At 32.9% G+C, this 26,132-nt stretch overlaps 1 protein-coding gene across 6 annotated transcripts in view; it reads right to left on the bottom strand.

The window, feature by feature from the left end:
• The window catches only part of USP34 (ubiquitin specific peptidase 34), a 202,416-nt gene that overhangs the window by 117,896 nt on the left and 58,388 nt on the right, over positions 1-26,132 (bottom strand). For all 6 annotated transcript variants that reach the window (XM_064494458.1, XM_031467101.2, XM_031467100.2 and 3 more), the window contains 10 exons: positions 18,882-18,963; positions 18,702-18,794; positions 8,909-9,034; positions 8,601-8,730; positions 7,873-7,908; positions 7,381-7,511; positions 6,478-7,094; positions 4,291-4,505; positions 880-995; positions 661-788 (listed from right to left, as the gene is read on the bottom strand). In XM_064494458.1, coding sequence (XP_064350528.1) covers positions 661-788; positions 880-995; positions 4,291-4,505; positions 6,478-7,094; positions 7,381-7,511; positions 7,873-7,908; positions 8,601-8,730; positions 8,909-9,034; positions 18,702-18,794; positions 18,882-18,963 — 1,674 coding nt within the window. The remainder of the gene's footprint in view (positions 1-660; positions 789-879; positions 996-4,290; positions 4,506-6,477; positions 7,095-7,380; positions 7,512-7,872; positions 7,909-8,600; positions 8,731-8,908; positions 9,035-18,701; positions 18,795-18,881; positions 18,964-26,132) is intronic.

The raw sequence follows: 26,132 nt of genomic DNA, 5'->3' as shown, positions 1-26,132 counted from the left end.
CTGAAACATTAATATAATATAATAAAGTAAATTATTAACTGAATTCACTACATCAGAGAATGGAACAACATTATCAAAGCAGTATAAGACAAGAGAAAAGAGAAATTGTACCATGGAACAGAATTGAAAATCAAGAAACTTGTCGTAATCATTTAAGCCCCAATAAAAAGTACGTAAATATATAGCAGAATTCAAACTAGAGAAAAAACACTAACCTAATTCTTTGTGCACTACAGAAATCAAAAGATCCACCCAGATGGAAGAGCAATGCCATTATCAAATGTTAATATTTCAGCTTAACTTCACTTATCTTATTCAGTTTCCTTTATATATAACATAACAGTTCAACAACATTTAACTGTAAACTGAAAATAAAGTAATCACCACTATGTTCCCAGAATCAAGAGGAGAGTATTATTATTCCTTTGTTTCTGTTGGAGGGCATCTAACCCATAATGCCAAAATGTGCCAGGAGAAGCATAATAGAGTGATAAAATATAAACTCTGTGAGGGAATATCTAAACCTAATGTAAAAACCACAATTACTAAAAACTAGGGTGATAATGGTACATTAAGTGCTAAGAAACCCCACAACTAGTCAATAAGAATACACAAAATGAACTTTGATTTCTTAATAAAAAATTTTAAATTCCTATTTACCTGTTGTTTCCTAAATTTTCAAGGCAACCTTCAATGAATCTCATTCGAATTTGTCTATCCGTAAACCAACATACTAAGGAACAAAGAAGTTTTTCTGCTTCATTTATTAATCCTTCAGAAAGATTAACCTGCAAAAAATGTATATACATAAAGTTACTGTTTATACTGATTGTATTTTGCTGTAATTTGGTAATCTTTTGGTTCTATTAAATAACTTACTGCATCATCATCCTGGACTATATCCCACAACAAAGTGTTTCCTTTCTTGCAAACATTATCCAAATTAATGTCTGTCACAGCATTACTGTTGAATTGATGTTTATGAACTGCAGGTCCTAAAGGGGCAAAATATAACACACTATAGAGGAATGCAGCTGACTGAAATTGTAAAGTGAATTACAGCATTCATAAAGTTAACAAATTCAAAGTAAACTATAAAGATAAATCTCTTCTTAAATCACAAGACAAAAACAAGATTAACACAGTAGTTGCTTTATGAATGGCAAAGAATAGTATTGTTTAGAGATTGATATTACTAAAGTGAAAAAGAAGTTTTCTTTTCATAGCCTCTTCACTATTTCTTGTAAGTATGATTAAAGTTTTCACATATCAAGAGAAATGTATATAAATACTTGAAATTCAAATTAAGCATAAAAAAGATGATTTATTTGAAATAATTATATAGCCAAGGTCATTCCTCTAAATGACCTCCTATAAAGTGTCGTGTACCTAAAGATTTTTTTGAGATGATTTACTCAAAACATTCAATTAAATTCAAAGATTTTATTATAACAAGTTATACTTTAAGTGCCAAACTATAGATCCTCACGAGGGCTGTTATATTAAGCAAAAATGCTTCTTTGCTTTGTGTGTGTTTTTTTTTTCTTAACAGTTTTACCATGAAATTTCTCTATTAAATTGTACACATACATTGATTTCATTAGAATGAGAGTTGTGTAACCATCACAATACAATTTTGGAACACTTTTATCACCCTAAAACATTCCCTCATACCTAATTACATTTAATCTCTGATCCCATTCCCCAGCCCTAGTCTGTTTTTCCATCCTCATAAATCAGCCATTCTAGAAATTTCATGGAAGTGGAACCATACATTTTTATAGTCTTATGTCTGACTTCGTTCACTTAGCAAAATGTTTTGAGGGTCATCCACGTTGAAGTACCTATCAGTATGCGTTTCTTTTAATTACAGAATATTGCATTATGTGAAAATGTTGCATTTGTTTATATATCTACCAGTTAATGAAAATTTGGAGTGTTGCCAGTTTTTGTCTAATATGAATAATGCTGCCACAAATACTGATGCAATAAGTCTTTGTATAGACACATATTTTCCTTTCTCTTGGGTAAATACTTAAAAGTGGAATTGCTGGGTCATAAAGTAAACTTAAGTTTAACATTTGAAGAAACTGCCAAACTGTTTTCCAAAGTGGCTATGTCAATTACATTCCCAACAGCAGTGTGTAAGAGCACCAGTTCCTCCAAATCCTCCCCAACACATACAATCACTCTTAACTTTAGCCATTCTAATTGGTGTGCAGTAGAATCTTGTAGTTTTTAATTTGTATTTCCCTAATGACTGATGATGCTGAGCATCTTTTCATGTGCTTATTAGCCATTTGTGTACCTTCTCTGGTAAAATAAATCAATTCCCAATTTTTAATTAAGTTGTCTTACTAGATAGATGTTTTGCAAATATTTCTCCCAATATGTGGTGGCTTCACTTGTTAAGATTCGGTGGTGGTGGGGTGTCAAATTTTAATAAAATTAATTTTTTCAAGTAAATACATAATAAAGATACAGAACATTTCTATCACCCCAAAAAGTTCGCTTGTGTTCCTTTACAATGAATTCCCACCACCAGTCATTGAGATTTCCACTTCTATAAGTTACTTTAGAATATTCTAGAAGTGCACAATGATATACACTATGTACTCTTCTCTCTAGCTTCATCTGCTTAGAATGTTTCTTGATATTCATCCATGGTGTTGAAATGTATCAGTAGTTCTTTTCTTTTTATTGATGAACAGTACTCCATTATGTGAATATACCACAATTTGTTTATCTGTCAATTAATTCCAGTTGAGGCTCATGAATGAAGTAGGTGTTAACATTCAAGTACAAATCTGTGGAAATAATTTTCCATTTCTCTTGGGTAAATATCTGGAACAGGAATTTCTGGGTCTTATGATGGGTACATATTTAAGTTTATAAGAAACTGATAAAATAGTTCTCTAAACTGGCTGTCTTATTTTATACTCCTCAACAGCAAGGAGAGTTCTAGTTGCTCTACATCCTTAGCATCATTTGATATCATTAGTCCTTAATTTTTTTACCCAACCCAAGTGAGTAAAGAATCTCACTGTGGTTTTATTTTGCATTTCCCAGATGACTAAAGACATTGAGTATCTTTTCATGTAATTACTGACCATTTTTATATTTTTATGAATTAACCAAATTATTCACATCTTTTGCCCACTTATAAACTGTCTTACTGTTTTCAAAGAGTTCTTTATAGTATTAAATATATAACGATATGTCTATAAGATTTGGAAAACATTAATACGTTTAATATATTGCTCAATTTCTAACTTCATATAGCAAAAAAATATGTACAATATTGAACAAAGGGAAAACGGGGTAAGAACAGAATGGTAAAAGTTTAATAAATATAGTATCAAATTCAACTGATCTTAATCTTAATCTATTCATTTCTCAACAACCACAGTAATACAACAACAAAAACATCAAAATAACCTTATCTAGATTATATACAAGAAACATCTGAAATCAAAAAGTTGCTGCCAAGATCCACATTGCATCTCCAAGTCTGATCATAGCCTTATAGCATAAACATAAATCTATCAGGTTTACTTTGTTTGTAATTTACTGGCATCCCAAAATCCACTTCCTAGGTTGGCAAATGCTGATGATATGTAACCAAGCAAGAGTCTGGAATATGAACCTTTAAATTGCCAATTCTAAAACTATTTTTTCCCCTCTTATTTTTTCTGCTTTATCTTTTATTATTCTTTAGCTCTCTCTAACCTCCATTCTTCCAAGATTGGTCATGTCCTATCACTTTTTTTTAGATGGATTTACAGTGATCAGAACCTTTTTTTTAAAAAAAAAACATTTTCAACTCCAGACAAAACGAACACCTTACCCTTTAGCAGTAACCCCCTCCTCTTATTTCCCCCCAACACTTCCTTGCCCTGGTCAAACACTAATCTACGTTCTGTATCTACAGATTTGCCTTAATCATTTTATATAAATGGAATCATACAGTATGTGATCCTGTGTAATCTACTTTTAAGTCCTAAGATTTCTGAACATAAAATCTAACACAGTCATATTTTCTCAAATACAAAGCTGTAACTTTTATACATATTACTAATTTTATTTCCTTTGTTACATATCTCTTGATGGAACTGTAGCCTTCATACTCATGATATAGTATTCATAATAATTTCATTCCCTTGAAAAGAAAACTACAGTATGAAAACACTGAACTGTCATAGCATTAACTGTTGATTCCTTTTAATAATATAATAAAAATTATCCCTATTTTAAATAAAAGAATATATTTTACTTACTACAGAACCTTACCTTGACTAAGGTGTTCATGGTAAATAGATGCTAAATTGGGAAGATGTTGTTGGAGATGAGATGTTAGCTCTGCATGTGAATTAATCTGAACTAGCTCCTCTTCACATCCAGATTCTTCACCATCAAAATCAGCCATATTTTTTTCTGATTTTGCACTGACCTGGGAGCTACTGCAACTGACATCATCTGCACTTAGCATATCATCAACCATATGTCTGTAACAGAGAAGAGCACATAGTTAGTAATTACCAATTTAAAAACACTTTGTGAATCACAAAAAAATCTCTCAAACCATTTGGCAGAAGTTAACGACACACTCAAGAACAAAGCTACATTTGTTTAATATGGAATACTGACAGCTTTATAAAAATTAAAAACCCCACAATGTCAGCATTATAGTATTAACTTTACAAATATACTGACATATTATCTGACCCATCAATACACTTTACTAAAATAACTTCAAAGACAACAATTTTAGGGAAAATCAGTAAAATTACTGTTATATAATTATTTTATAAACTCAAATCACAAAGTAAAACCTTAAAATTTGTTTACATTTGTTCATACAATTGCAGAATCAAATGAGGTAACTATCAGGAAAATATTTCAATTTAAAGCTGCAATCTAGATGTGGTTAATGTTAACTGGGGGACTCTGAACTAAATAAATACCTATTAAGCACTCACTTCTAAAACATACCATATAGGGTGCTCTAAGGACGTAAAGACATAAGGATGAAAAATAATATGAAGAAGAAAATTTCAGGATTGACTTAGAGACTCACAAGTAGTACCATACACAGAGAATATGGAAAGGGCTAACATTAAAAAAAATTATTAGGTCTTCTCAGGTAGAGGATTGGTGTGAAGACTCAAAGAACTGCAATGTGCCAAACTGAATATATTACCCTCCTCAGTTTTATGCTTTGTCTTCGGTATGAGCTGCCTTGGGGAGAACTCTGAATGTACATATTTGTACTGTCAGACCATAAACCCGTGGTTCTTGATCAGAAGGCCAAAGGGACATTCAGCAATGTCTAGAGGTACTTTTAGGTTATCACAACTTAGAAGATACCTCTGGCATCCAGGGATAGAAGCTAGGGATGCTGCTAAACATTCATCCTACAATGCACAGAGCAGTATTCACATTGCTGCAAATCCACAATACACAGTTACCTGGCCCAAAATGTCAATAATGCCAAGATTGAGAAAGTTTACCTTAAACTCATAGGGTTAATGTTAAGAATAAAAAGGCAGAAGAAATAAAGTAGGAATATGTATAGGTATGTACTTCTCCCAAATAACCATACTGAATTCTGAAAGGCCTGGCAAATAGTCACGTCTAAGAAAATTCATCCTGATAAACCAATATTCTTATTTCATGATTAACTCAAGTATTACTACTTGCAATGACAGTAACAGTAAGTAGCAGCTAATATTTATTAAGCTATTATATGCCAATCAGATTAGCCCATGACATGCTCACAATAAACCTATGAGATAGGTACTACTTTTCCTACTTAACAGATGAGAAAATGATGGGGGAAAAACTGAGTTTTCTCCCAATATTGTAACACAAGTAAATGACAGAATCACTTAAACATCACAGATGTATTTCACAGATAATCAAAAAGCTTTATGCTGAGGCTTTAACCTTACTAATACCCTAAAATCAGAGTATAAGTAAAATTTCCCTTTCCATGATCACACTTTAATGGAAGTTTTCAGAAGCAATTTTCTATCTGCCTTTAGGCATTTATTACAAGGAGCTGAAGATCTAGATCTGTGCTGTACAATATAATAGCCACTTGCCACCTGTGGCCACTGCACATGTACAAAGTGGTTGGTCTAAATAAATATGTGTTGTAAGTATAAAATATACACAGGTTATTAAAGACTTGGTTCAAAATAGAAAAATATTTTATTAATAATGTTTACATTGATTACATGGGGAGTTGATATTGTGGACATTACTGCTTTAAATAAAATGTATAACTAAAATTAATCTCATATTTCATTTTGCTTTCTAAAATGTGCCCACTAGAAAATGAAAAATTACATAATTTGTGGCATGCATTTGTAGCTTACATTATATTCCTATTAGACAGGACTGATCTAGTTGAATAAATAGGCTATAATTACCTCTAAAAGGAAATATAACCTGTTTATTTTTAAGGAGACTTACCCATCATGGTGGTGATGGTGGTGGTGGTGGTGGTGGTGGTGGTGATGCTGTGGACCAATAAACTGCCGACAATTAAATAATTCATTCCCAATAGTCTCCCCAAGAAAGTCCCCAGTGCGTGTAATACAAGATTCCTGAGATGCTTGTGCTATATGAGCAGCATTCATTTCCCCTGAAATATCATGTTCCGGGTCTTCAGAGTGTGAACAGGCATCTAGCATTCTTATTCGATTATCTACCGATGGCAATGACTCAGTGTTAAAAACCAGGTCCTTTCCTGTTCCATTGTTTGTCCCACTTCTTTCTGATGGACCTTGAGAATCCCCTAAGCAAATGCCTGCTTGACTTTCCAACTTCCTGTTCCGAAGATCTGTACCACAACTGCTTTTAGGAGGATTATGACCATGATCGTCATCTTCGTCTTCTTCTTTAAGGGCTTCAATATCTGCAATGTCTTCTGACTGTACCTCACTGCCAGGGCTCCCTGCTGACTGGCTTGCATGGCTAGAATTCACTTCATTGCTAGATCCATCACTATGTCCACTACTGCTACCAGGACCACTGCTTCCATCTTCACCACTGTTGGCAGTTTCGTCAGAACTTCCCTGCATGGATTCCTGTATTGAGAAACAAAGAGATTTAAATAAATATTTAAAACTAGTAAGAAAAAAAGTAAATGACATTAATGCACTGTAGTTTTTTTAAAAGGCTGCAATTGTCTTATTTCTTCGAACAATACAAAATGGAATTAAAAACTTAAAGAAAAGTAAAGAACCTCAGTAATACTAAAAAGAGAAGCCTTAATAGGGATCAGGTTTATATTCCCAGTTCAAAGGATAAGCATGGCACAAACCTGAAAATCAAAAACTCTCTTTAAAAGGGGAGGAAAAACTGTTTTCATACCTCTGTATCTGAAAGTCGCTGTTGTACATGTTTCGTTCTATTAATAAGTTGCTCATCCATTTCAATGTCACTGCCTCCACTTTGATGGGTATCACTGTTATCACTGCTTTGAGGACTGGCTGCAGGTGACCCTATATTAAAAAGATTTTGTTATTTCTCATTTGCTTTAACATGGATCTTTCAAAATGCCATAATCTTTTGATTCCGTGATACACCAAAGCTCTATGCTAAGTAGCCAAAAAATATAATCTGGAAATATGTTAACATCTGCCAATCATTTCTAAAGAGGATATACATGATTTCAATTAAAAGCCAAGACACTAATGATTTAAACAAAAAGGGTAAGATAGATAACTAGTTAAGGGTTTACATCTCCTGCTCAAAATGAACTCTACGACTCTGAAACAAATATATTATATAAAATCAACCCCAGATGATCATCAAAATAAAACTACAAGTCATCTTGCCATACATTTCTAAGACTCAACTTACAAGGTGATGGTGCAGCTCTTCTGAGCTCTTCTTCCTCTGAAGGAAAAGGAAAAAAAAAAACAGGAGGAAAATATTCTAAGTGAATGAATTTCTTTGGGACAACACATTAGTTGTTCTTATTATATAATCAACAAGACACAAGTAGGGAAACCTGCAATAATTAAGTACCCACCACTTTCCGTACTGGTTGTGGGTGCCCACATAGAAAAGCCTAATAGTAGTATACAATGCCAGGAGGCCAAAACAGGGGTAAAACTGATAAAATTTTAGAAAGCCTGGGAAGGCTATACATGTAAAAGTACACATAAAACACTGAAATGATAGAAAACTTTGAAGTAGAAAACGCAGAGAAATGTATCATTATGTTCTACTCTCAAAATTATTTCTAAAACGAAGCATATTGCTTGTTTGTTTTCTAACCAAAAGCTCTGAAGCTTTTATGAAATAGTTGGGTTTTTTTTTTTTTTAAAGTGAACAACCATAATGAGAGGGAAGATCCATTAACTACTAAAATTTTATCGCTGTTCTTTACTTGAATAGTAAGCCCAAAACATGAGCCAATCCCAATTTATTAACCTTTTCACAAAACCACCAACTCCCATTCAAACTTATTTCAAAATTAAGACTGAAGTGAAACTAATTTGCAAAAACGAATTCAAATTTGTGTTCTAAACTTTGGACAACTTACAAATTATTTTATACTTCAAATTACATTATACTTTACTAACCTTTCTTATTTCCAATGGGAAGATTAGTGTTTAATAAAGATGCAAATGAACTCTGTTTAGATAGCTGGGCCTTAGCAGCTAGTGCATTATTCCATAATGCTTTAATTAACATCGATGCCAAATACAATGTCTTAAAAAAAAAAAAAAAGATTAAAATTACAGGTTTTAGGAAACATTGTAACAAATTTAATATCCTTTTGCCTAACTTAAATGCCAACAGAAATAAACAAGTTAAATCATCTGAATCACAAATAAATTTTCACTTTACAAAAAAAAAACAAAAAACCATTGTATTTTGAATCAATTACCTGTTCAGTATGAACACTTGGCTCAAGAGCAGAGACCAGATTAAGAAGATGTCTAAGTGGTACTGGATCCAAATTCTTGATGAGTGAAGGAAATAAGTCATGAATATACCGACTACAATGTTTCAACTAGAAAATAAAAGTAGAGACAATAATCAAAAACAATTACACTACATAAATAAATAAACTGATAACAAAAAAGTTATATAAGTTTAAAAGTGAAGAAGGAGGCTGGGACACTAATTTTTAAAAACACCTTGCTAAAATGTCAATAAACCAAATATCATGAATCACAGTACATAAAACCATGAAAATAAAATTCCTACTTAAGCAGAACTTTAGCTTATCCAAGCAAACCATAAACTTAAATTTTTAACCACAAGACGGAAGTGCACAATACACACAGTTTCTGGAATTCAAGTATAAAAACAATTCCAATTAAATTTAGGTAACTATTATTCATAAAAAAACAAATTAAATAGTAAATTAAGATGTATGCAATTAAAAATAAAATACAGTTAGGAAAGAAAATCAAATTAAATATTAATCAAGTATACAGTGGATCCTTGAACAATGCAGGTTTTAACTGTGTGGATCCACATATATGCAGATTTTTTTCACCAAGTATGTACTATAGTAGCACATGATCCACGGATATGGAACTATGGATACAGAAGACTGACTGTAAAGTTACATGCTGATTTTTGACTGTATAGAGGGTGGTGCCATAACCCCCACATTGTTCAAGGGTCTATTGTATTTCTCATAGTAAGTGGTTATATTTATATAACATGTTCATTTTACTAGAATACACAACAGGAACTCCCTTATAATCAAGATCTTCATAATATAAGTCAGGAGATAGAAAGTCTCCTTTGTTATATGAAACAGAATTATGTAAATATGAGGGAAAGTATAATATTTACAAAAATGTGACCTCTAAATATTACAATGTCATGTAAAATAACTATCTTTTATAGCCATAAAGTTGCTAATAGCTAAATCAAGATCCAGCAACAAATACGACTAGGCCAGAAATAACCAATTACAGGACTCCAAAGGTAAAAGGTATTCTACTTTTCTTCAATACATAAAAAGTCTTTAAGAAAACACACATTTTTCTATTCTAAAACACTAACTTTTACATTTTTCAGGTGTATATCACATGAACTCTCTGCTACTGCATCCCCTTATCAGGGTAAATATACATAACTTAATTTTGAAACAGAAGGTGAAATAAAATAACACTGGAAAAGTTCCTCTAGGTCAGGGCGACTTCTAATAAACTACACTAATCCCTTCAATGCTACTATTTAATTCAACACTACTGTTTAAACCAATTGCAGTACTTCAAGACCAAAAACATTATTTGACTTTGAGAAGTGAATCATCAATTATAAGTGCTGGTTTTACAGATCTTATGTAAGAATATTACTATTAATTTAAATATAATGTTAACACTATAATTGGACTATATTAACAGTTTATAATTGCTTTTTTGCCAACAAATAACTATTAATTTTATACTTTTCCTTATTAAAATGTGATAAAAACATACTATGTGATACATTTCTGATGTGTGCCAATTCAATTATTAATAAAATGGGACTTTAATAGACATAATTTTCATAATCAAATACCTTACTGGTTATTTTTAAGTAATAAGACCCTTAAGAGATAACTATGTAATCCGGAACTGAGGCAAAAGATACACTAGGGGCTTTTCAAAATACACACTATGAAGACAAATCCAAAAAGTCAGGAAAAAATATTAAGATTGATGGCTTGAGTTCCTGGTAAAAATGGCATGTGTAGTTGGTTCAGACTCTTCTTCACTAGTTATTGAAAAGAAAAGAGAGGAAAAGGATGTCAAAAAAGATGGCAGAACAGGAAATGCCTGGAATCCACCTCTGTACCTAGACAGCAACTGTACTGGCAGAAACTGTCTGATGTAACTATTCTGAAACTCTATAGAGTAGCTGTTTTGAACTCCTGCACTCCCAACAGAAGGCTTGAATGGTAAATATTGGCCAATTTCAGTGTGAAGCCTTCAGTGTGATAGCAGCTATTCATCCCCCACTCCCTGTCCCTATGGCAGGCAGCTGTGGGGACACCAATATGACTCTAGTATAGTTTGGAGCCATGGGTGGGCAATAATAATCTTGTTCTCCAAATAGCAAACCTCTGTGTTCCGATCTCAATTTCTACCTCTAATGACTGAGATGCAGGCACAGAGATTAACTGTCACTGTTTCAACCCAAATCAGCTAGTGACTATTGGGGGAATTAAAGCAGGCACACTACAGTTTTTCTGGACGCTCAATAACAATTGTATGTGTATAATAATTTAGAGAAGCACTACACATTCTCAGGGGAAGTCAGAGGCTAAGAAAAACCTGAGGAGACCATAAGCATTTGCATTATATTAATCCCTAGCACAAAAACACTTATAACTATCAAAGAAAGAATAAACTGAGAAAGGAAGAGAATCTCATTTCCAGAGCCAGCACATTATAAAATTCAGATGCTGTTTTAACCCCCTCCCCCAAAAGGAAAGAAAAGCAACAGAAAATATAAAAATATAAAAATGTGGTCCGTTCAAATGAATATAATAAATCAACACAAATGTACCCAAGGAAGCTCACCCGTTGGAACTGCTTGACAAAGATCTTAATACATCTACCTTTACAGACATTCAAAGAGCTAAAGGAAGAAAAAAACAGACAGGAAAACAATGCCTGAACAAAATGAGTACAGCATTAAAAAAAAAAAAAAAGAAAAGAAATAAAAGGATATTATCTATCCATTCAACTTGGCAATGACTTCATTGATATAACACCAAAAACAGAGGCCAGAAAAGAAAAAAATGATAAATCAGACTTCATCAGAATTAAGACCTTTGTGTATCTTAAGGGTACTTTCAAGAAAGGAAAAGACAACTTACAGAGTTGGAGAAAATATATGCAAATACGGTACCTGATGAGACTATTATCTAGAATATATAAAGTACTTCTAAAATGTAACAAAACAAAAAAAATCCACAAACAACACAATTCAAAAATAGGCAAAGGACTTGAATGAACATTTCTCCAAAGAAGATATACAAATAGCCAATAAGTACATGAAAGGCTGCTCAACATCGTCGTTCAGAAATGCAAATAAATGCAAATTACAACCACAATTAGATACCACTTCATACCTAGTAGGATGGCTAAAATTTTTTTTAAAAGACAAATAACAATTGTTGGCAAGGATGTGGAGAAATTAGAACCTGCTTGTATTGCTGATGGGATGTACAATACTGCAGTTGCTGTGGAAAAATTTAGTGATTTTCTGTACAGGTTAAACCTCAAATTACCAAATGAGCCAGGAGTATCTACCCCTAGGTATATTTATAGAAGAACTGAAAACAGAGACTCAAACATATACCTGTACACCCATGTTCACAGAAGTGTTATATGTAATAAATAGTGAAAAGATGGAATCAACTCAAATGTCCACTGATGAATCAATGCATAAACTAGACGTAGTGTATACCTACAATTGAATATTATTCAGCCATAACATAAAGAGAAAATTTTTATGTATGCTATAACATGGTTGGACCTTGAAAAAACTGTATTTAGTAAAATAAGCCAACATAGTATGATTTCATTAAATGAGGTACCTAGAATAGGCAAATTCATAGAGACACAAAGTAGAAGAGAGGAAACCAACAGTCCCCTGGAAGGGGGGTGGTGGGGGTTATTATTGTATAGAAAACAGGTATAGTGTTTTTTGGGAGGATGATATCAAAGTTTTGGACACAGGTAAGTGATGATTAAAAACACTGTGAACGTATTTAATGCCATAAAACTTGTACACTTACAAATGGTTAAAATGGTAAATTACATGTTATATAAATTTATACCACAATAAAGTAATTTTAATAAAGAAGAGAAGAATATTTTAAAAGCCATCAACCAAAAACTCAAAGCAAGTTTTTAAAAAAAAAAAAATACTCGTGGGGTTAATGAAACCTGAAAAACAACATGAGAGAAAAATTCATCTCATAAAAAAGGATGGGCTATATATTAGATATGTATCTTTGTAAAATATTAAATATACAAGCTCTTTGTTCAGAAAACAATGGAATACTATCCATGCCTACTAAACAGTTCTGATGGAAAACAAGAATGGCTCTAGTATCTCACTTTTGGTCAAACTCTTCAAGTACAAAGAAAACAGACATTTCAAGTGTACAGAAACCCAGAATATCCACAAATTTCTCTTCAGGGATGTTGGAGGATATAATCGAGGGGACATGACTGCCAGTTGACCTGTGAGCTGAAACTGGGTAACCAGAGGCTCCTCACTGCCCCCCTGTCGCTGGAACGTACGTTCTGCCTGCTGTTCCCATGGTGGGAGCTATTCCAAGGACATAACCTTGAGAGAGAGAGTAAGGTGTTGTTGAAACCACCTACACAGTATACATGCCTGAACCCAGTTAAGGCTTCTCTAACAAATTTGTAAGATTTGGCAAGAGGGTGCAGAGCTCTACTCATCTTGCAGCCACTGAAGACAAGCCTCCAGAGTTCCCCTGCTTATTTAACCTGTACCTCCCAATTTGGAGCACTCTCTGTCTCTTCAGCCTCTCCCTCACCTCTGTGTATAGGGCCAGTTGACAAACCAACAAGGGAAAATGAAAGGCTACTCTGTAAAATTCACAAGAATAAACACAAATTAACTCTGGAATAAGGAAAAAGGAATGAGAAAACCAGAAGTGAGGAAAAAGAATTTGTGGTGAATCATATACCTAAATAAAAAATTAATACTAAACAATTGTGGAAAGTATGGTTATACTGTAGAACTTAAAAGTTGTGTAACTTGATAAAACACAAATAACATAATAAAAACTGTAAAGTGAATAAGAGAAAAATGTTGAAAATTTCCTCATCTTCCATAGAAGAGAATCAATCATTACTGCATTTCAGAAGGAAAAGAAACAAACCCATAAAGAAAATGAGAATCAGTAATAGATGTGAAATTTCAACAAGTTTCTGATTGACTAAAATGAATGGGAATACATTTTGAAACGTACAGATAAGGAAAGCTGCAGCGAGTGAGCTGCAGAAGAGATAGGTCTATCTTCCTAATGTAACTGGCAAAAATTCTAAACCCAGAGTACCAGGTCGGATGGACAGCAGGAGTGAGACATGGACATGAAATCCTGTTTTCCCATTCCCTCCTCTGTTTTCCATTCCCAGGAGTCCATTTGAGAGCTCTAATGGAAAAATATTTTCACAACATCCAACAATATCTAGACCACCTACCAGTCGTCTTTCTTAAATATGAGCAGATAGCAAAGGCATATGGAAAGACCCAACAACATAAAAGAATACAGTAAAGACAAGAGGTTTAAATATATAATACAAGAAGAAACCATCATTCATATTAACAGCTCCTAAAAAGGCAGGAAGGAACAGAATCCAAATCATAAGATGTAACATAGAAGAGGATACTGCAGTGGCTAGATTATACTTGAGGTACAATCATAATTTCACATGGTTAACAGTATGCAATGTCTCATAAAGTAGTAATTTAAATGTGTACAAATAAATATACATGCAGAAGCTAATAATCACTAGAGTAAAAATCAGTGTTTCTAAAATTGGTCATCACCTAATCCTTTTGAGAATCTGGGGAAAAAATGGACCAGTTCCCTCAAAATATACATAACGCACATTTGAGAGTCATGATATTTAAGTTCCTTCTAAATCTTAGGGAATTTTACTTGTCACTGGGACATGAAAATCTATCCCAAAAAAGCCATTAGCTGCATTTTAAGATAAAATTATCTCAAGAAGCTAGCTACAGGAATTTATATAAAGTTAAATTCAAGTATGGAAAGCATTTAACAACAAATTCCCATAGAGTGGAAAGATTCTGAAGTTTATTTTTTTGTCGTATGACTAAAAAATTTTATGGTGACAGGGTATAAAGAGGGAGATGTAGAGAGATAATCAAGCCAGAATAATAAGTAACTTTAAATGGTAAAGTCACTGAAATGTAAAAATGTCTACTGTAATTTATATAGTAGTTTTTATACTTACTGAAAAATTAATAAACATGTAAAATATTCAAAGCTTACATAAATGTAGACAATAAAAAAAAAGTTTCCCACCTATCTCAAGCCACTTCCCCAAAAGCAAACCTGTTAAAATTTCTTGTGTATTTTTCCAAAATAGTTCCAGACATTCACAAGTACAAAGAATATATATGTATGTGCATCCTCTTTTTGTAAATGTTTAAGTATCCAGTGGGAGAATACACTGTGTACTTGGTTTCTCTTAATAAAAGATCTATTACCCATGCAGTGTTTACTAAAAATATTTCTTGGAGATTGTTTCACATGAACATGTAAATACAGCAACTTCAGTCCTTCTCATGGCCACAGAATATTCTATGATATGGACTTCCCAAAATTATTATCCAGCTAGTTATTTAACTAATCCTATAGTGACAGACATTTGTGATCTGCTAGTGTAGTCAATGATATATCGAACATCTTCATGTACATGTATTTAGAAGATAAATCACCAGAAAGAGAACTGCTATATTGTTTTTCCAAAGTTATACCACACCGTTCAATAGATGGCATGGTTAAACATAATGGGAATTACCCTATACATGAAAATGCTATTATGTTAGTTGAACTTTTATTGAATTATAAACAAAGACAAGCATTTTTCCAATATTTATAGACCACTGAACTTCTTTTTCAATTTCCCATTTGTCACCTTTGTCAATTTTCTCTTTGGATTCGGATATAAGAGTTGGGATACAATCAATGAAAAGAGCAGCAACCAATCCAGTTATTACTGGGTAAAGTATGTGTAAATGTGTGTGGGTGTCAGGTGAGCAAAGTGGCCGCAAAAACTTACTCCAGAGGAAAGGAAAAAAAGACTCAAGTAAGACTCTATACGAAACCAACTTACCCCAGACAGTGTGAAATCAGTTATAGTTGGTGCTCCAATTAAAAGAACTCAAAATTTAGAAATTCCTGATCATTCTAAATTTGTGGTACATTCAAAAGTAAAGCTGTAACAAACCACAAAAACTTCCAACTAAAATAACCTTTAAAATACACTTATTTATTTTCTCTTCTCAAACTATCTTTTATAGATATTTCAAGTTATTTCAAACAGTATCACAGATATGGCCACAATTTTTAAATCAATCCCTTATTAGGTTACTTCAAATTTTTGCTAGGGTAAAACGCTAAGAGTTTTAACACACCATTATTATCAATTGTAAATCTGACCAATTTCAGTTTCAATAAATAATGCTTCACTATTCCTAGTTATTTATCATTTATTACTTAACTATCATTGTTCTCATATTTGGCTTGTCTTGCCATGAAAAAAATAATAAAAACTCAACTAAAATAACGTTTTCTGAAAGTATGAAAAGAAAATTTCACTTCACTCTGAAATAGGAACTGCCTCTTTGTTAAAATGATAGTGATGTATAAACAGATAATATTAAGTATAAAAAAAAAACCGTTCTGAAAAATTACCACAACCAATAAGGTCTCAAGGCACATAATTATTAACAATCAAAAATTTTAAAATGCTTAAATATATAAAATGTTTACATATATATGCCATGACAATTAAATATAATAGAAGAAATAAAGATAATGAATGAAAGCAAGTATAGTGGGAGAAATAAGTATTTTAATAGCAAGAATAAATAAAATTAAATTATTAAGAATAAGCTTAGCATGAAGCAAAATCTATACACAAGTAACTTTGAAATGCTGAATGATACAAAGGAAAAGAAACAACATATGCTTTGAATAAGACAGAACTTCAACTCTCATATTAATCATTCTAACAATAAAAGCAACAATAAAAACAACAATATTTTTAAAGACTAGTCAATGCTAAAAATCAAATGGAAAAAATGAGACAAAGGTTTAAAAAAAAAAAAATAAGGAGAAAGGATCAGCCTTGCCCAATACTAAAAAATACGAGGGGAAAAGAGAAAAGATACTAATTAGTATAAAACCAGGGATCAGCAAATGTTTTCTTGATGGGCCAGACAGTAAACAGTTTAGAATTACAAGTGATCACGTCTCTGTTACAAGTACTGGACTCTGCCACTGAAATATGGAAGCAGCCTTAGACAATATGAAAAAGAATGGGTAAGGCTATGTTACAAAAAAGCTATTTACAAAATTACATGGCCAGCCCACAGGTCTTAAGTTTACCAACCCCTAGTATATAGATCATGACTAGATATACCAAAAGGTCAGACTACAAGTCCAGAAATTGACCCAGTCTAGATAAAACTGCTATCTCAAATCAGTGAAGAAAAGAGTTACTGAACAAATGGAATATGGACAACTACATAACCAAAACAATGGGCAGGGGATGGGGGGAACTGTCATCCATGACACCTTGAACCATGATAAACTCCAACTGGATCAAAGATTAATACATAAAACTGAAACAAAATGTACAGGAATAATTAAAGGGGAATTTTCTTATAATCTTGAAATGAAGAAGGCATTTCAAACCATAACACAAAAGCCACAGGCCATAAAAATTTGAACCACAAGGTCAAAATCACAAACTTGAAAATGAACTGCAAAAGCCACCTTAAGCAAAGACATCAAAGTAGAATGTAGTCATAACCCATAACAGACAGAAGTCCAATGTGATATAAAGATCTCCTACCAAAAAAAAAAAAATTAAAAAATAAAGCAACTGATAAATGGCAAAGAATATAAACAGACACTCCCAGAATAGGAAACAAAAATAGCTCAAACACAAGATTTTCAATCTGATTGACACAAAATAAATCCAAATTTAAAACATCAGTATCATCACTTTTCACCCATCAGTTTAGCAAATATCAAGAAACTTACTGAGGTGGATAAGGTGAAAGTGGTGCTATCATGCCATTAGTTACCACAAATTAACCACACATAAGCTTTGACCTAACAATTCTATTTATAAGTAGGAATTTATCCTACGTAATAGTTTTGAACATGGTGAAATCACTATGGTATAAGTTACTCACTGAAGCACTGTTTATAACGGAAAGGACTGGGAAAAAATTATGCCAAAGAACAGGAATTGGTTAAATTAATTATGGTACGTGCATATAATGAAGCACTATGCAACCCCTAAAAAAAAGTTCTAAAAAAAAAAAAGTGTTTTATACATTCACATGGAATAGTAATCACCAGGATAAACTGTTTAGTGAAAAAAAGCCAAGTCTTTTAGTTTGAGACATTTGTGGAAAAAAAAGAGGACAAGAAAAGAAAAATGTTTACAATTAGTGATTTATTTAGAAATCTATGATGCACCTGAGAGGTTAATGCTGAATGCGTGGGAGACAAAGGCAGGAAGCAGGAAATTTATATCTTTTCAACATTTAAACCATATGGATAAATGCCTATTCAAAAATTAAATTAAAAAAGAAAACAGTTTAACAGAAAAGAAACATACCAATACAACACTCAGGATAAAAACACTCACTGTATAAATGAAAATTAACAGGGAAATGTCTCTTAATAAACCAAGAACCTCTAATTGTCTGACTCTCATTTCCCTCAATTGTACCAGTAATATAGTAAGACATGGACTCTGAAGTCAGACTTCATAGATTCCATTCCCAACTTTATCCAAATCTTTGTTTCTTTAGTTACAAAATGAAGATGATAACAGAATTTATCTTACAGGGGAGTAAAGTACTTAGAAAATATAATAAAGAAGCACTTAATAAATGTGAGCTGTTGACGTTACCTGTGCTGCAGCCCAAATGCAGTCAATATGCTGAGTACTCAGTCGTCCTTCTGCTGCCAAAAAATTCAGAATCACTTGGCACTGTTTGATAATCTAGAAAAGAAAAACTCATTATAGTTAATTTTTAAAAACATTCTTCTCTGTTAATAGACCACAGAAGTCATATAACTGTCAACAAACCTCAATATGTAAATTTGGTCCAAATATATGCTCTACCACATTGTTGCTTATAAGCCAATCTGCAAGTTCTTTTGCAATGGACCTAAAGTCAAATAATGAAAATAGTTAATACATTTTAAAAAATCAGTATCATTCTTCCCCATGTCTAAGAGACAGACTCAGCTAAAAACCTAAATTTGTTCACATACAAATTATAAAAAAAGTTATTACATACAATCAACTGTTTATAGTACTACAGAGAATAACTGAAATAAAACACAAGAAAAGGTAACATTACCTGAACTTATAAATAAGCAATACAATTCTGGAAAGTTAGGATAACTAATATGAGGTACAGAAACAAGAATATCTAAAAAGCAATGTTTTTTTTCTTACTCAAAGATCATGCCTTTTAATTTCCATAGTACGCATTGAAGCATTCAGGGAAGGTTTCTCCATTTCTGATGTAATCTTACCATAGAGGTAAGCACCAAAAGGGTGGGGGGGGGGGGAATAATCTCCAAGCCAAACTGCAAGTCTCCTGCCTAATACTAGTGAAGGTTCTGCTAATGTGGTCCCTAAAGGTATCAACTGACTGTTCTGAACACTCAGTTACATTTAGCAATATCTCACCCTTCATTTCAAAGACTAAATTTTTTATTTTTGAACAGTTTGATTATCCTTCATTTTAAAAAAGTGCTATCAATTCTCTTTTAGAGTAATAAATAATTGGCAGAGAAGTTAAACTATTACATTACCAATAAGGTAGTGTGAATTTACCAGTTAGTCTTTTACAGCTTTGAGATAAGCATGAAATTTAAAAAGCTGAACATATGTAAGGTGTACAGTTTGCTGAATTTAAGCTTAAGTATACACATATGAATGTCAGCACCATCAAGATAACACACACATCAACCTAGAAAGTTTCATTATGCCCCTTAGTTCACCTTTCCCCTAGCTCCCACAACTCACTGCTCAGAAAATCAGTAATCTGCTTTCTGTTGTTATAGGTGAGTTTTATTTCATATAATTTTATGTTTAAAAATAGACACAGTATATAATCTTTTTATAATCTAGATTCTTTCACTCAGTATTAAGATTTATCCATTTTGTTTCATTTATCGATAGTTCCACCAGTGATGAATTTGAGTTTCTGTTGCTTCACATACTTGTCAGCATTTGATTGTATCAACGTTCTGGATTTTAACCATCCTAACAGACGTGTTGTGGAATCTTACTGTTGTTTTAATTTGCAATTCCCCTAATGAAAGAAGAGCAACTTTCAATGTGTTCATTTGCCGTTTGTATATCTTCTTCGGTGAGATGTCTGTTAAAGTCAGCGTATTTTTAAATTAGGTTGCTCATTTTCTTATTGTTAAATTTTTAAGAGTTTTTATATTTTGAATAACAGTCCTATATCAGATGTGTCTTTTGCAAATACTTTTTCCTGTCTATGGCTTGTCTTCTCATTCTCTTGACACTGTCTTTCATAGAGTACAAGTTTTTAATTTTAAAGAAGTCCAGCTTATCAATTTATGGACCATGGTGTTGCATCCAAAAGGTCATCACCATACCCAAGGTCATCAGGTTTTCTCCTATGTTACTTTTTAGGAGTTTTACTGCTTTGTATTTCATGTTTAGGTGTGTGATCCATTTTGAATTAATTTTTGTGAAGAATGTGAGATCTGTGTCTAGATTATATAGTTTTGCATTTGGTTGTCCAACTATTTCAGCACCATTTGTTGAAAAGCCTATCTTTGCTATACTGTACTGCCTTTACGCCTCTGTCAAAGATCAGTTGATTATATTCATGTGGGCCTATTTCTGAGCACTCTATTCTGTTCAATTGATCTATCTGTCTATACTTTCACCAATACCATACTGTCTTGATTACTAGAAATTCATGGTAGTCTTGAAGATGGGTAATATCAATCTACCAACTTTGTTTTTTCCTTTCAATATTGTGCTGATTATTCTGGGTCTTTTGCTCTCTATATAAGAAAATGTTAGAATTAGTTTCTTGATATCCAGAAAATAACTTACCAGGATTCTGACTGAGATGCACTAAATCTATAGATCAAGTTAGAAAGAACTGATAATCTTTACAATTTTAAGTCCTCCTACCCACTGACATGAAATCTCTCTCCATTTATTTAGTTCTTGTTTGCTATCTTTCATCAGTTTTGGAATTTTCCTCATAGATCTTCTTCATATTTTGTTAGACTTACCTGAGTATTTCATTTTTTGTGGCGCTAATGTGTAAATGGTGTTGTATCTTAAATTTCCAATTTCCACTTGTTCCACAGGAAAGTGATTGACTTTTGATTATTAACTTTGTATCCTACAATCCTGCTATAAATACCCATTAGTTTCACAAGTTTGTCAGTTCTTTCAGATTTTCTACATAGATGATCATGACCTGCGATCAAAGGCAGTTCTACTTCTTTCTTCCCAATCGATAGACCTTTTATTTCCTTTTCTTGTCTTACCACATTAGGAAGGATTTCCAATACAATGATGAAAATCAGTGTTGAGAGGGGACACCCTTTCCTTGTTCCTGATCTTAGCAGAAAACCTCTGAACTTTACATCTGTAAGTATGATGATAGCTGTAGGGTTTTTGTAGATGTTCTCAAGGAAGTTCCCTTCTATGCCTAGTTTACTGAGAATTTGATTTTGTCAATTTTTCTGCATCTATTCATATGATCATGTTACTCTTCTTCAGCCTGTTGATATGATGGATTACATTAGTTGATTTTGAAATGCTGAACTTACAGGCCTGAGATATATCTCACTTGGTTATGGGGTATAACTCTTTTTATACATTGTTGGATTTGATTTGCTAGTATTTTATGACAATTCAACAACTAAAAATAATGCTAACCAATAAACCCCATTCTTTCAGTCTCTTAAAGGACATTAAAAGGAGACCCAGGGACTTTCATAATAGCTGAGAACTGTAACTATAACTGACCAAGCATAAAATTGGACAACACTGACAATAATAACCATTCAGGACTCTGGAAATACACATATACTGGGACTCCCAGAAGGAATTGGAGCAGGAAAAAATTTTTGAAGAAACAATAGCCAAACATACCAAATTTAATGAAAAATGTTCATCTACACATTCAAGAATTACAACAAACTCTAACTAGGATAAACACAAGAATATACACACCCAGACACATAGTCAAACTGCTAAAAGCCAAAGAATGACAGAAAAACCTTAAAAACAGTGAGGAAAAAAGAAGTAAGTGCATACAAAGGAACCACAATAGATTAGCGATTAAGTCTTATCAAAAACAAAGGAATAGAGCTATACTATAGCAATGTTCCTGTATTTTACTAGAATTGTTATCAATTTGAAGTAGACAGTAATAAATTAAGATGTCTATTTTAACCCACAAAGTAATCACTAACAAAATAAATTTTTTAAACGTAAAAAAATAAATCAGTGGAATTAAAATGGTATACAGTCAGCCCTCTGTATCCATGGGTTCTGCATTCACAGATGCAAACAATAGAGGATCAAAAATACATATTTTTTAAATTCCATAAAGTTCCAAAGGGCGTATCTTGAATTTGCCACATGTTGGCAACTGTTTACATAACACCTACATTGTATAAGGTATTATAAATAATCAAAAGATGATTTATGGTATGGTATATGGGAAGATGTGTACAGCTTATATGCAAACATTACATCATTTTATGTAAGGGACTTGAGCATCTGCAGATTCTGGCATCCACACGCTGTCCTGGAACCAATCCCCCACATATATCAAATGGCAACTATACTGCCATATATCTACATACTGCAAAATAAGGCAGTAAAGGAGAAATAGAAAAAATATTTTAAAAAAGAAGACATAAAAAACTAATAGCAAAAAGGCAGGCATAAACCCAACTATATAAAAAAAAATTACAAGTGAAAAAAAGGCAGACATAAACGCAACTATATATAAAAAATTAAAAAGTGAATGGATTAAATAATCAAGAGATGGTAGAACTAGATTCTTTTTTTTAATCCAACCATATGCTGCCTCCAAGACATACTTTAGATCCAAAACACAAACAGATTGAAAGTAAGAAGACAAAAAAAGATATACCATTAAAAACAGTAGGCATGATAAAGTTGCAGTGGCTATACTAATGACAAACAAAACAGATTTAAGGTAAAAACAAGTTTTAAAGAGACAAACAGGGACAACATTTTATAATGACTAAAGGATGAAACTACCAGGAACCTAACAACAATTAACATGCACCTACCTAACAAACTGTTCTAAAATACATGAAGCAAAAACCAACAAAATCGAAGGGAGAAAAAGAAATAATACAGCCCATTCTTGTTACTCTGGGAAGTTATATTCTATAAAGTCACTGCACTGAGTTAGCTAATACTAAACCCTTGAATCTCTTTTTTAAATTACCATCACCTACTGCTTCAAAGGGTAAAAAGAATATGTCATTAGCATCAAGTGCATCCTAGAGTGGGTTCTTAAAAGAGTAAGTCACTGCAACAATGTGACTTGCTGCTTGCCTTTGAAGATGACAGAGGGTTTAATTAAATGCAAATTTTTTATGGTAACTTTAGGTACATAATCTGTTCTACAACCCTTTTGCAGAACTCCTTTAAAGATAGATGTTTCAGAAAACTAAGGTTTGTTCTGAAGTTCCCACTTCAGTCAGGGCAATGCAAGGAAGGCTTTTCCCCTTAAGTAAATATGCCATTTAGACCATCATCATCATCCTTTCCCCTACCCTGTTTCCTCTGATAAAAGAGACATGGCTCTCATTTGGGTGTTACAGTGATCTCTCAACACTGCTTTCTTTTATTTGATCCTCATTTTATAAAAACTTTTTTTTATAACTGACGTACAATTGACATAACATTCTATTAGTTTCAAGTGTACAACATAATAATTCAATATTTGTATATATTGCTAAATGATCACCACAGTAAGTCTAGTTAATGTACATCACCATACACAGTTAAAAATTTTTCCCTTGTGATGAGGACTTTTAAGATCTATTCTCTCAGCAACTTTCAAATATGCAATAAAATATTATTAACTATAGTCACCATGCTGCACATTACATCCTCATGACTTATTTTATAACTGGGAATTTGTATCTTTTGACCTTCTTCATTTGTTCTGCCTTCCCCCCAACCTCCCGCCTCTGACAACCACCAGTCTATTCTATCTATGAGTTCAGGGTTTTTTTTGTTTGTTTTTAAAGTTCATATATAAATGAGATCATATGGTATTTGTATTTCCCTGACTTATTTCATTTAGCATAATGCCCTCAGGGTCCTTCCATGTTGTCATAAATGGTACAATTTCATTCATTTTTTATGCCCGAATAGTATTCCACTGTATACATATACACCACAGAATTGAAGGGACAACTCTTGTTATTCATAGCAGCTGTATTCCATAAAACCATTGCACTGAATTAACTCATACTGAACCCCTGAATCTTAAAATCTAAAAATAACTTATTAGATTCCAGTTTCTCTATTTTACAAAAGAGAAAATAAGGTTCGGAAGTGTTTAGGTGACTTGTCTGAGGCTGCTCCAGTAACAGGTGCTAGAGCTGGGATTCATATCCCTCCAACTGGCCCAGACCCAGAGCTTGCACTACTCTGTATTGCCTCCTACTACTTCCATTCCCTGGTCATCTCGGAACCAGTGCTATACAAGAACACAGAGTATCACCTTGTTTGACTTCAGTTGGGAATCTGCATGTTGGGAGGCTCAAATTTTTAACTGCTCTGTGCATTTCTGCCAATGGCTGTGAGAGTGCCGCAAGTATTGATTTGGGGGTTACAAATAAATTGCAGCAAATGCACAAATTCACAGACTCCACAAAATGAGGATCAACTGAAGCTGGAGACTTCAATACCCTGCTTTTAATGATGGAACAGAACATGTAAGCAGAAAATAAACAAGGATATAGAAGACAGACAGTATTAAAAACTCATTACACCTAAAAGACATCTATAGACCACTCCATTCAACAACAGATAAACAGTCTTCAAAAGCACACATAGACATTCTGCAGTACAGATTATATGCTAGTCCACAGAACAAGATGAATAACCCAACTAAAAACTGGGCCAAAAAATTAACAAATAATTTACCCAAGAAGAAACAGAATGGAAAATAACCTTATAAAATGTCCAACATCACTAGTAATTAGGCAAATGCACATTAAAACCATAATGAAATACCATAGTAAAAAGAAAAAGTGCTGGAGATACTGAGGAGAAACTGGAACCCTCATACATTGCTACTGAGAATCTAAAATGATGCAGGAACACTGGAAAACATTTTGACAGTTTCTTTAAAAGTTAAACATAAAATGACCATACAAACCAGTAATCACACTCCTCTTTATTTACCAAGAGAAATGAATACATATGTCCACAAAAAGATTTGTACACAAATGTTTAAAGCAGCATTATTCATACTAACCAAAAAGGGGAAACAATCGAAAATACCCATCAACTGGTAAAAGGATTAACAAAATGTGACATAGCTGCATAATGTGATACTATTCAGCAATAAAAAGGAATGAAGTTACTGAGTTCACACCACAACATGAATGAACCTCAAGAAAAACAGTATAAGTAAAAGGCAACAATTGAAAAAGACCACTATCCTACGACTCCATTTATAGGAAATGCCCAAAATAGGCAAATCTAAAGAGAGAAAGAAGATTAGCGGCATTGGGAGTAAGGATGTCGACTGACTACAAATGAGCAAAAGAGACCTTTCTGAAGTGATGTCAATTTCTGAAACTGAATTGATGATAGCTGTACAACTCTATAAATTTACTAAAATTCATTATAAAAACAGGTGAATTTTATGTGTATAGAATCTATACCTTAATAAAACTTACTTAAAAAGAGAGACCCAATTCACAGGCTCCAACAGTATTTATCATACTTTATGTATTTGCTCCAATCTTTGCACACTGTACAGACCCTTCTCTTTCCAACTTCAGCTGTCTTTACCCACTATTCCTCAAAACTTTTACTCTCCTCCCTCTTAAGCATGTCTTTAGAGTGTATAAATCCCTACACATTTTAAAATGGAATTCCTACTTTCTATCCTCAGCAATGTAAAGACTTAGCCTGGACATGTGGGGTTCCTGCACTGATGATTCCAGAAACTTTTTTTGTCTTTTTGCAGGGATGAGAAGTCACTACTCCTTGACAATTTTAAGATTCTCTTAGAGGCAGTCTAAAGGAGTGGGAAGG

Source organism: Camelus dromedarius, chromosome 15 (genome assembly GCF_036321535.1).
Source record: "Camelus dromedarius isolate mCamDro1 chromosome 15, mCamDro1.pat, whole genome shotgun sequence".
NCBI classification, from domain to species: domain Eukaryota; kingdom Metazoa; phylum Chordata; class Mammalia; order Artiodactyla; family Camelidae; genus Camelus; species Camelus dromedarius.
The sequence above is the reverse complement of the archived record's forward strand: the minus strand, read 5'-3'. Positions and strand labels throughout refer to the sequence as shown.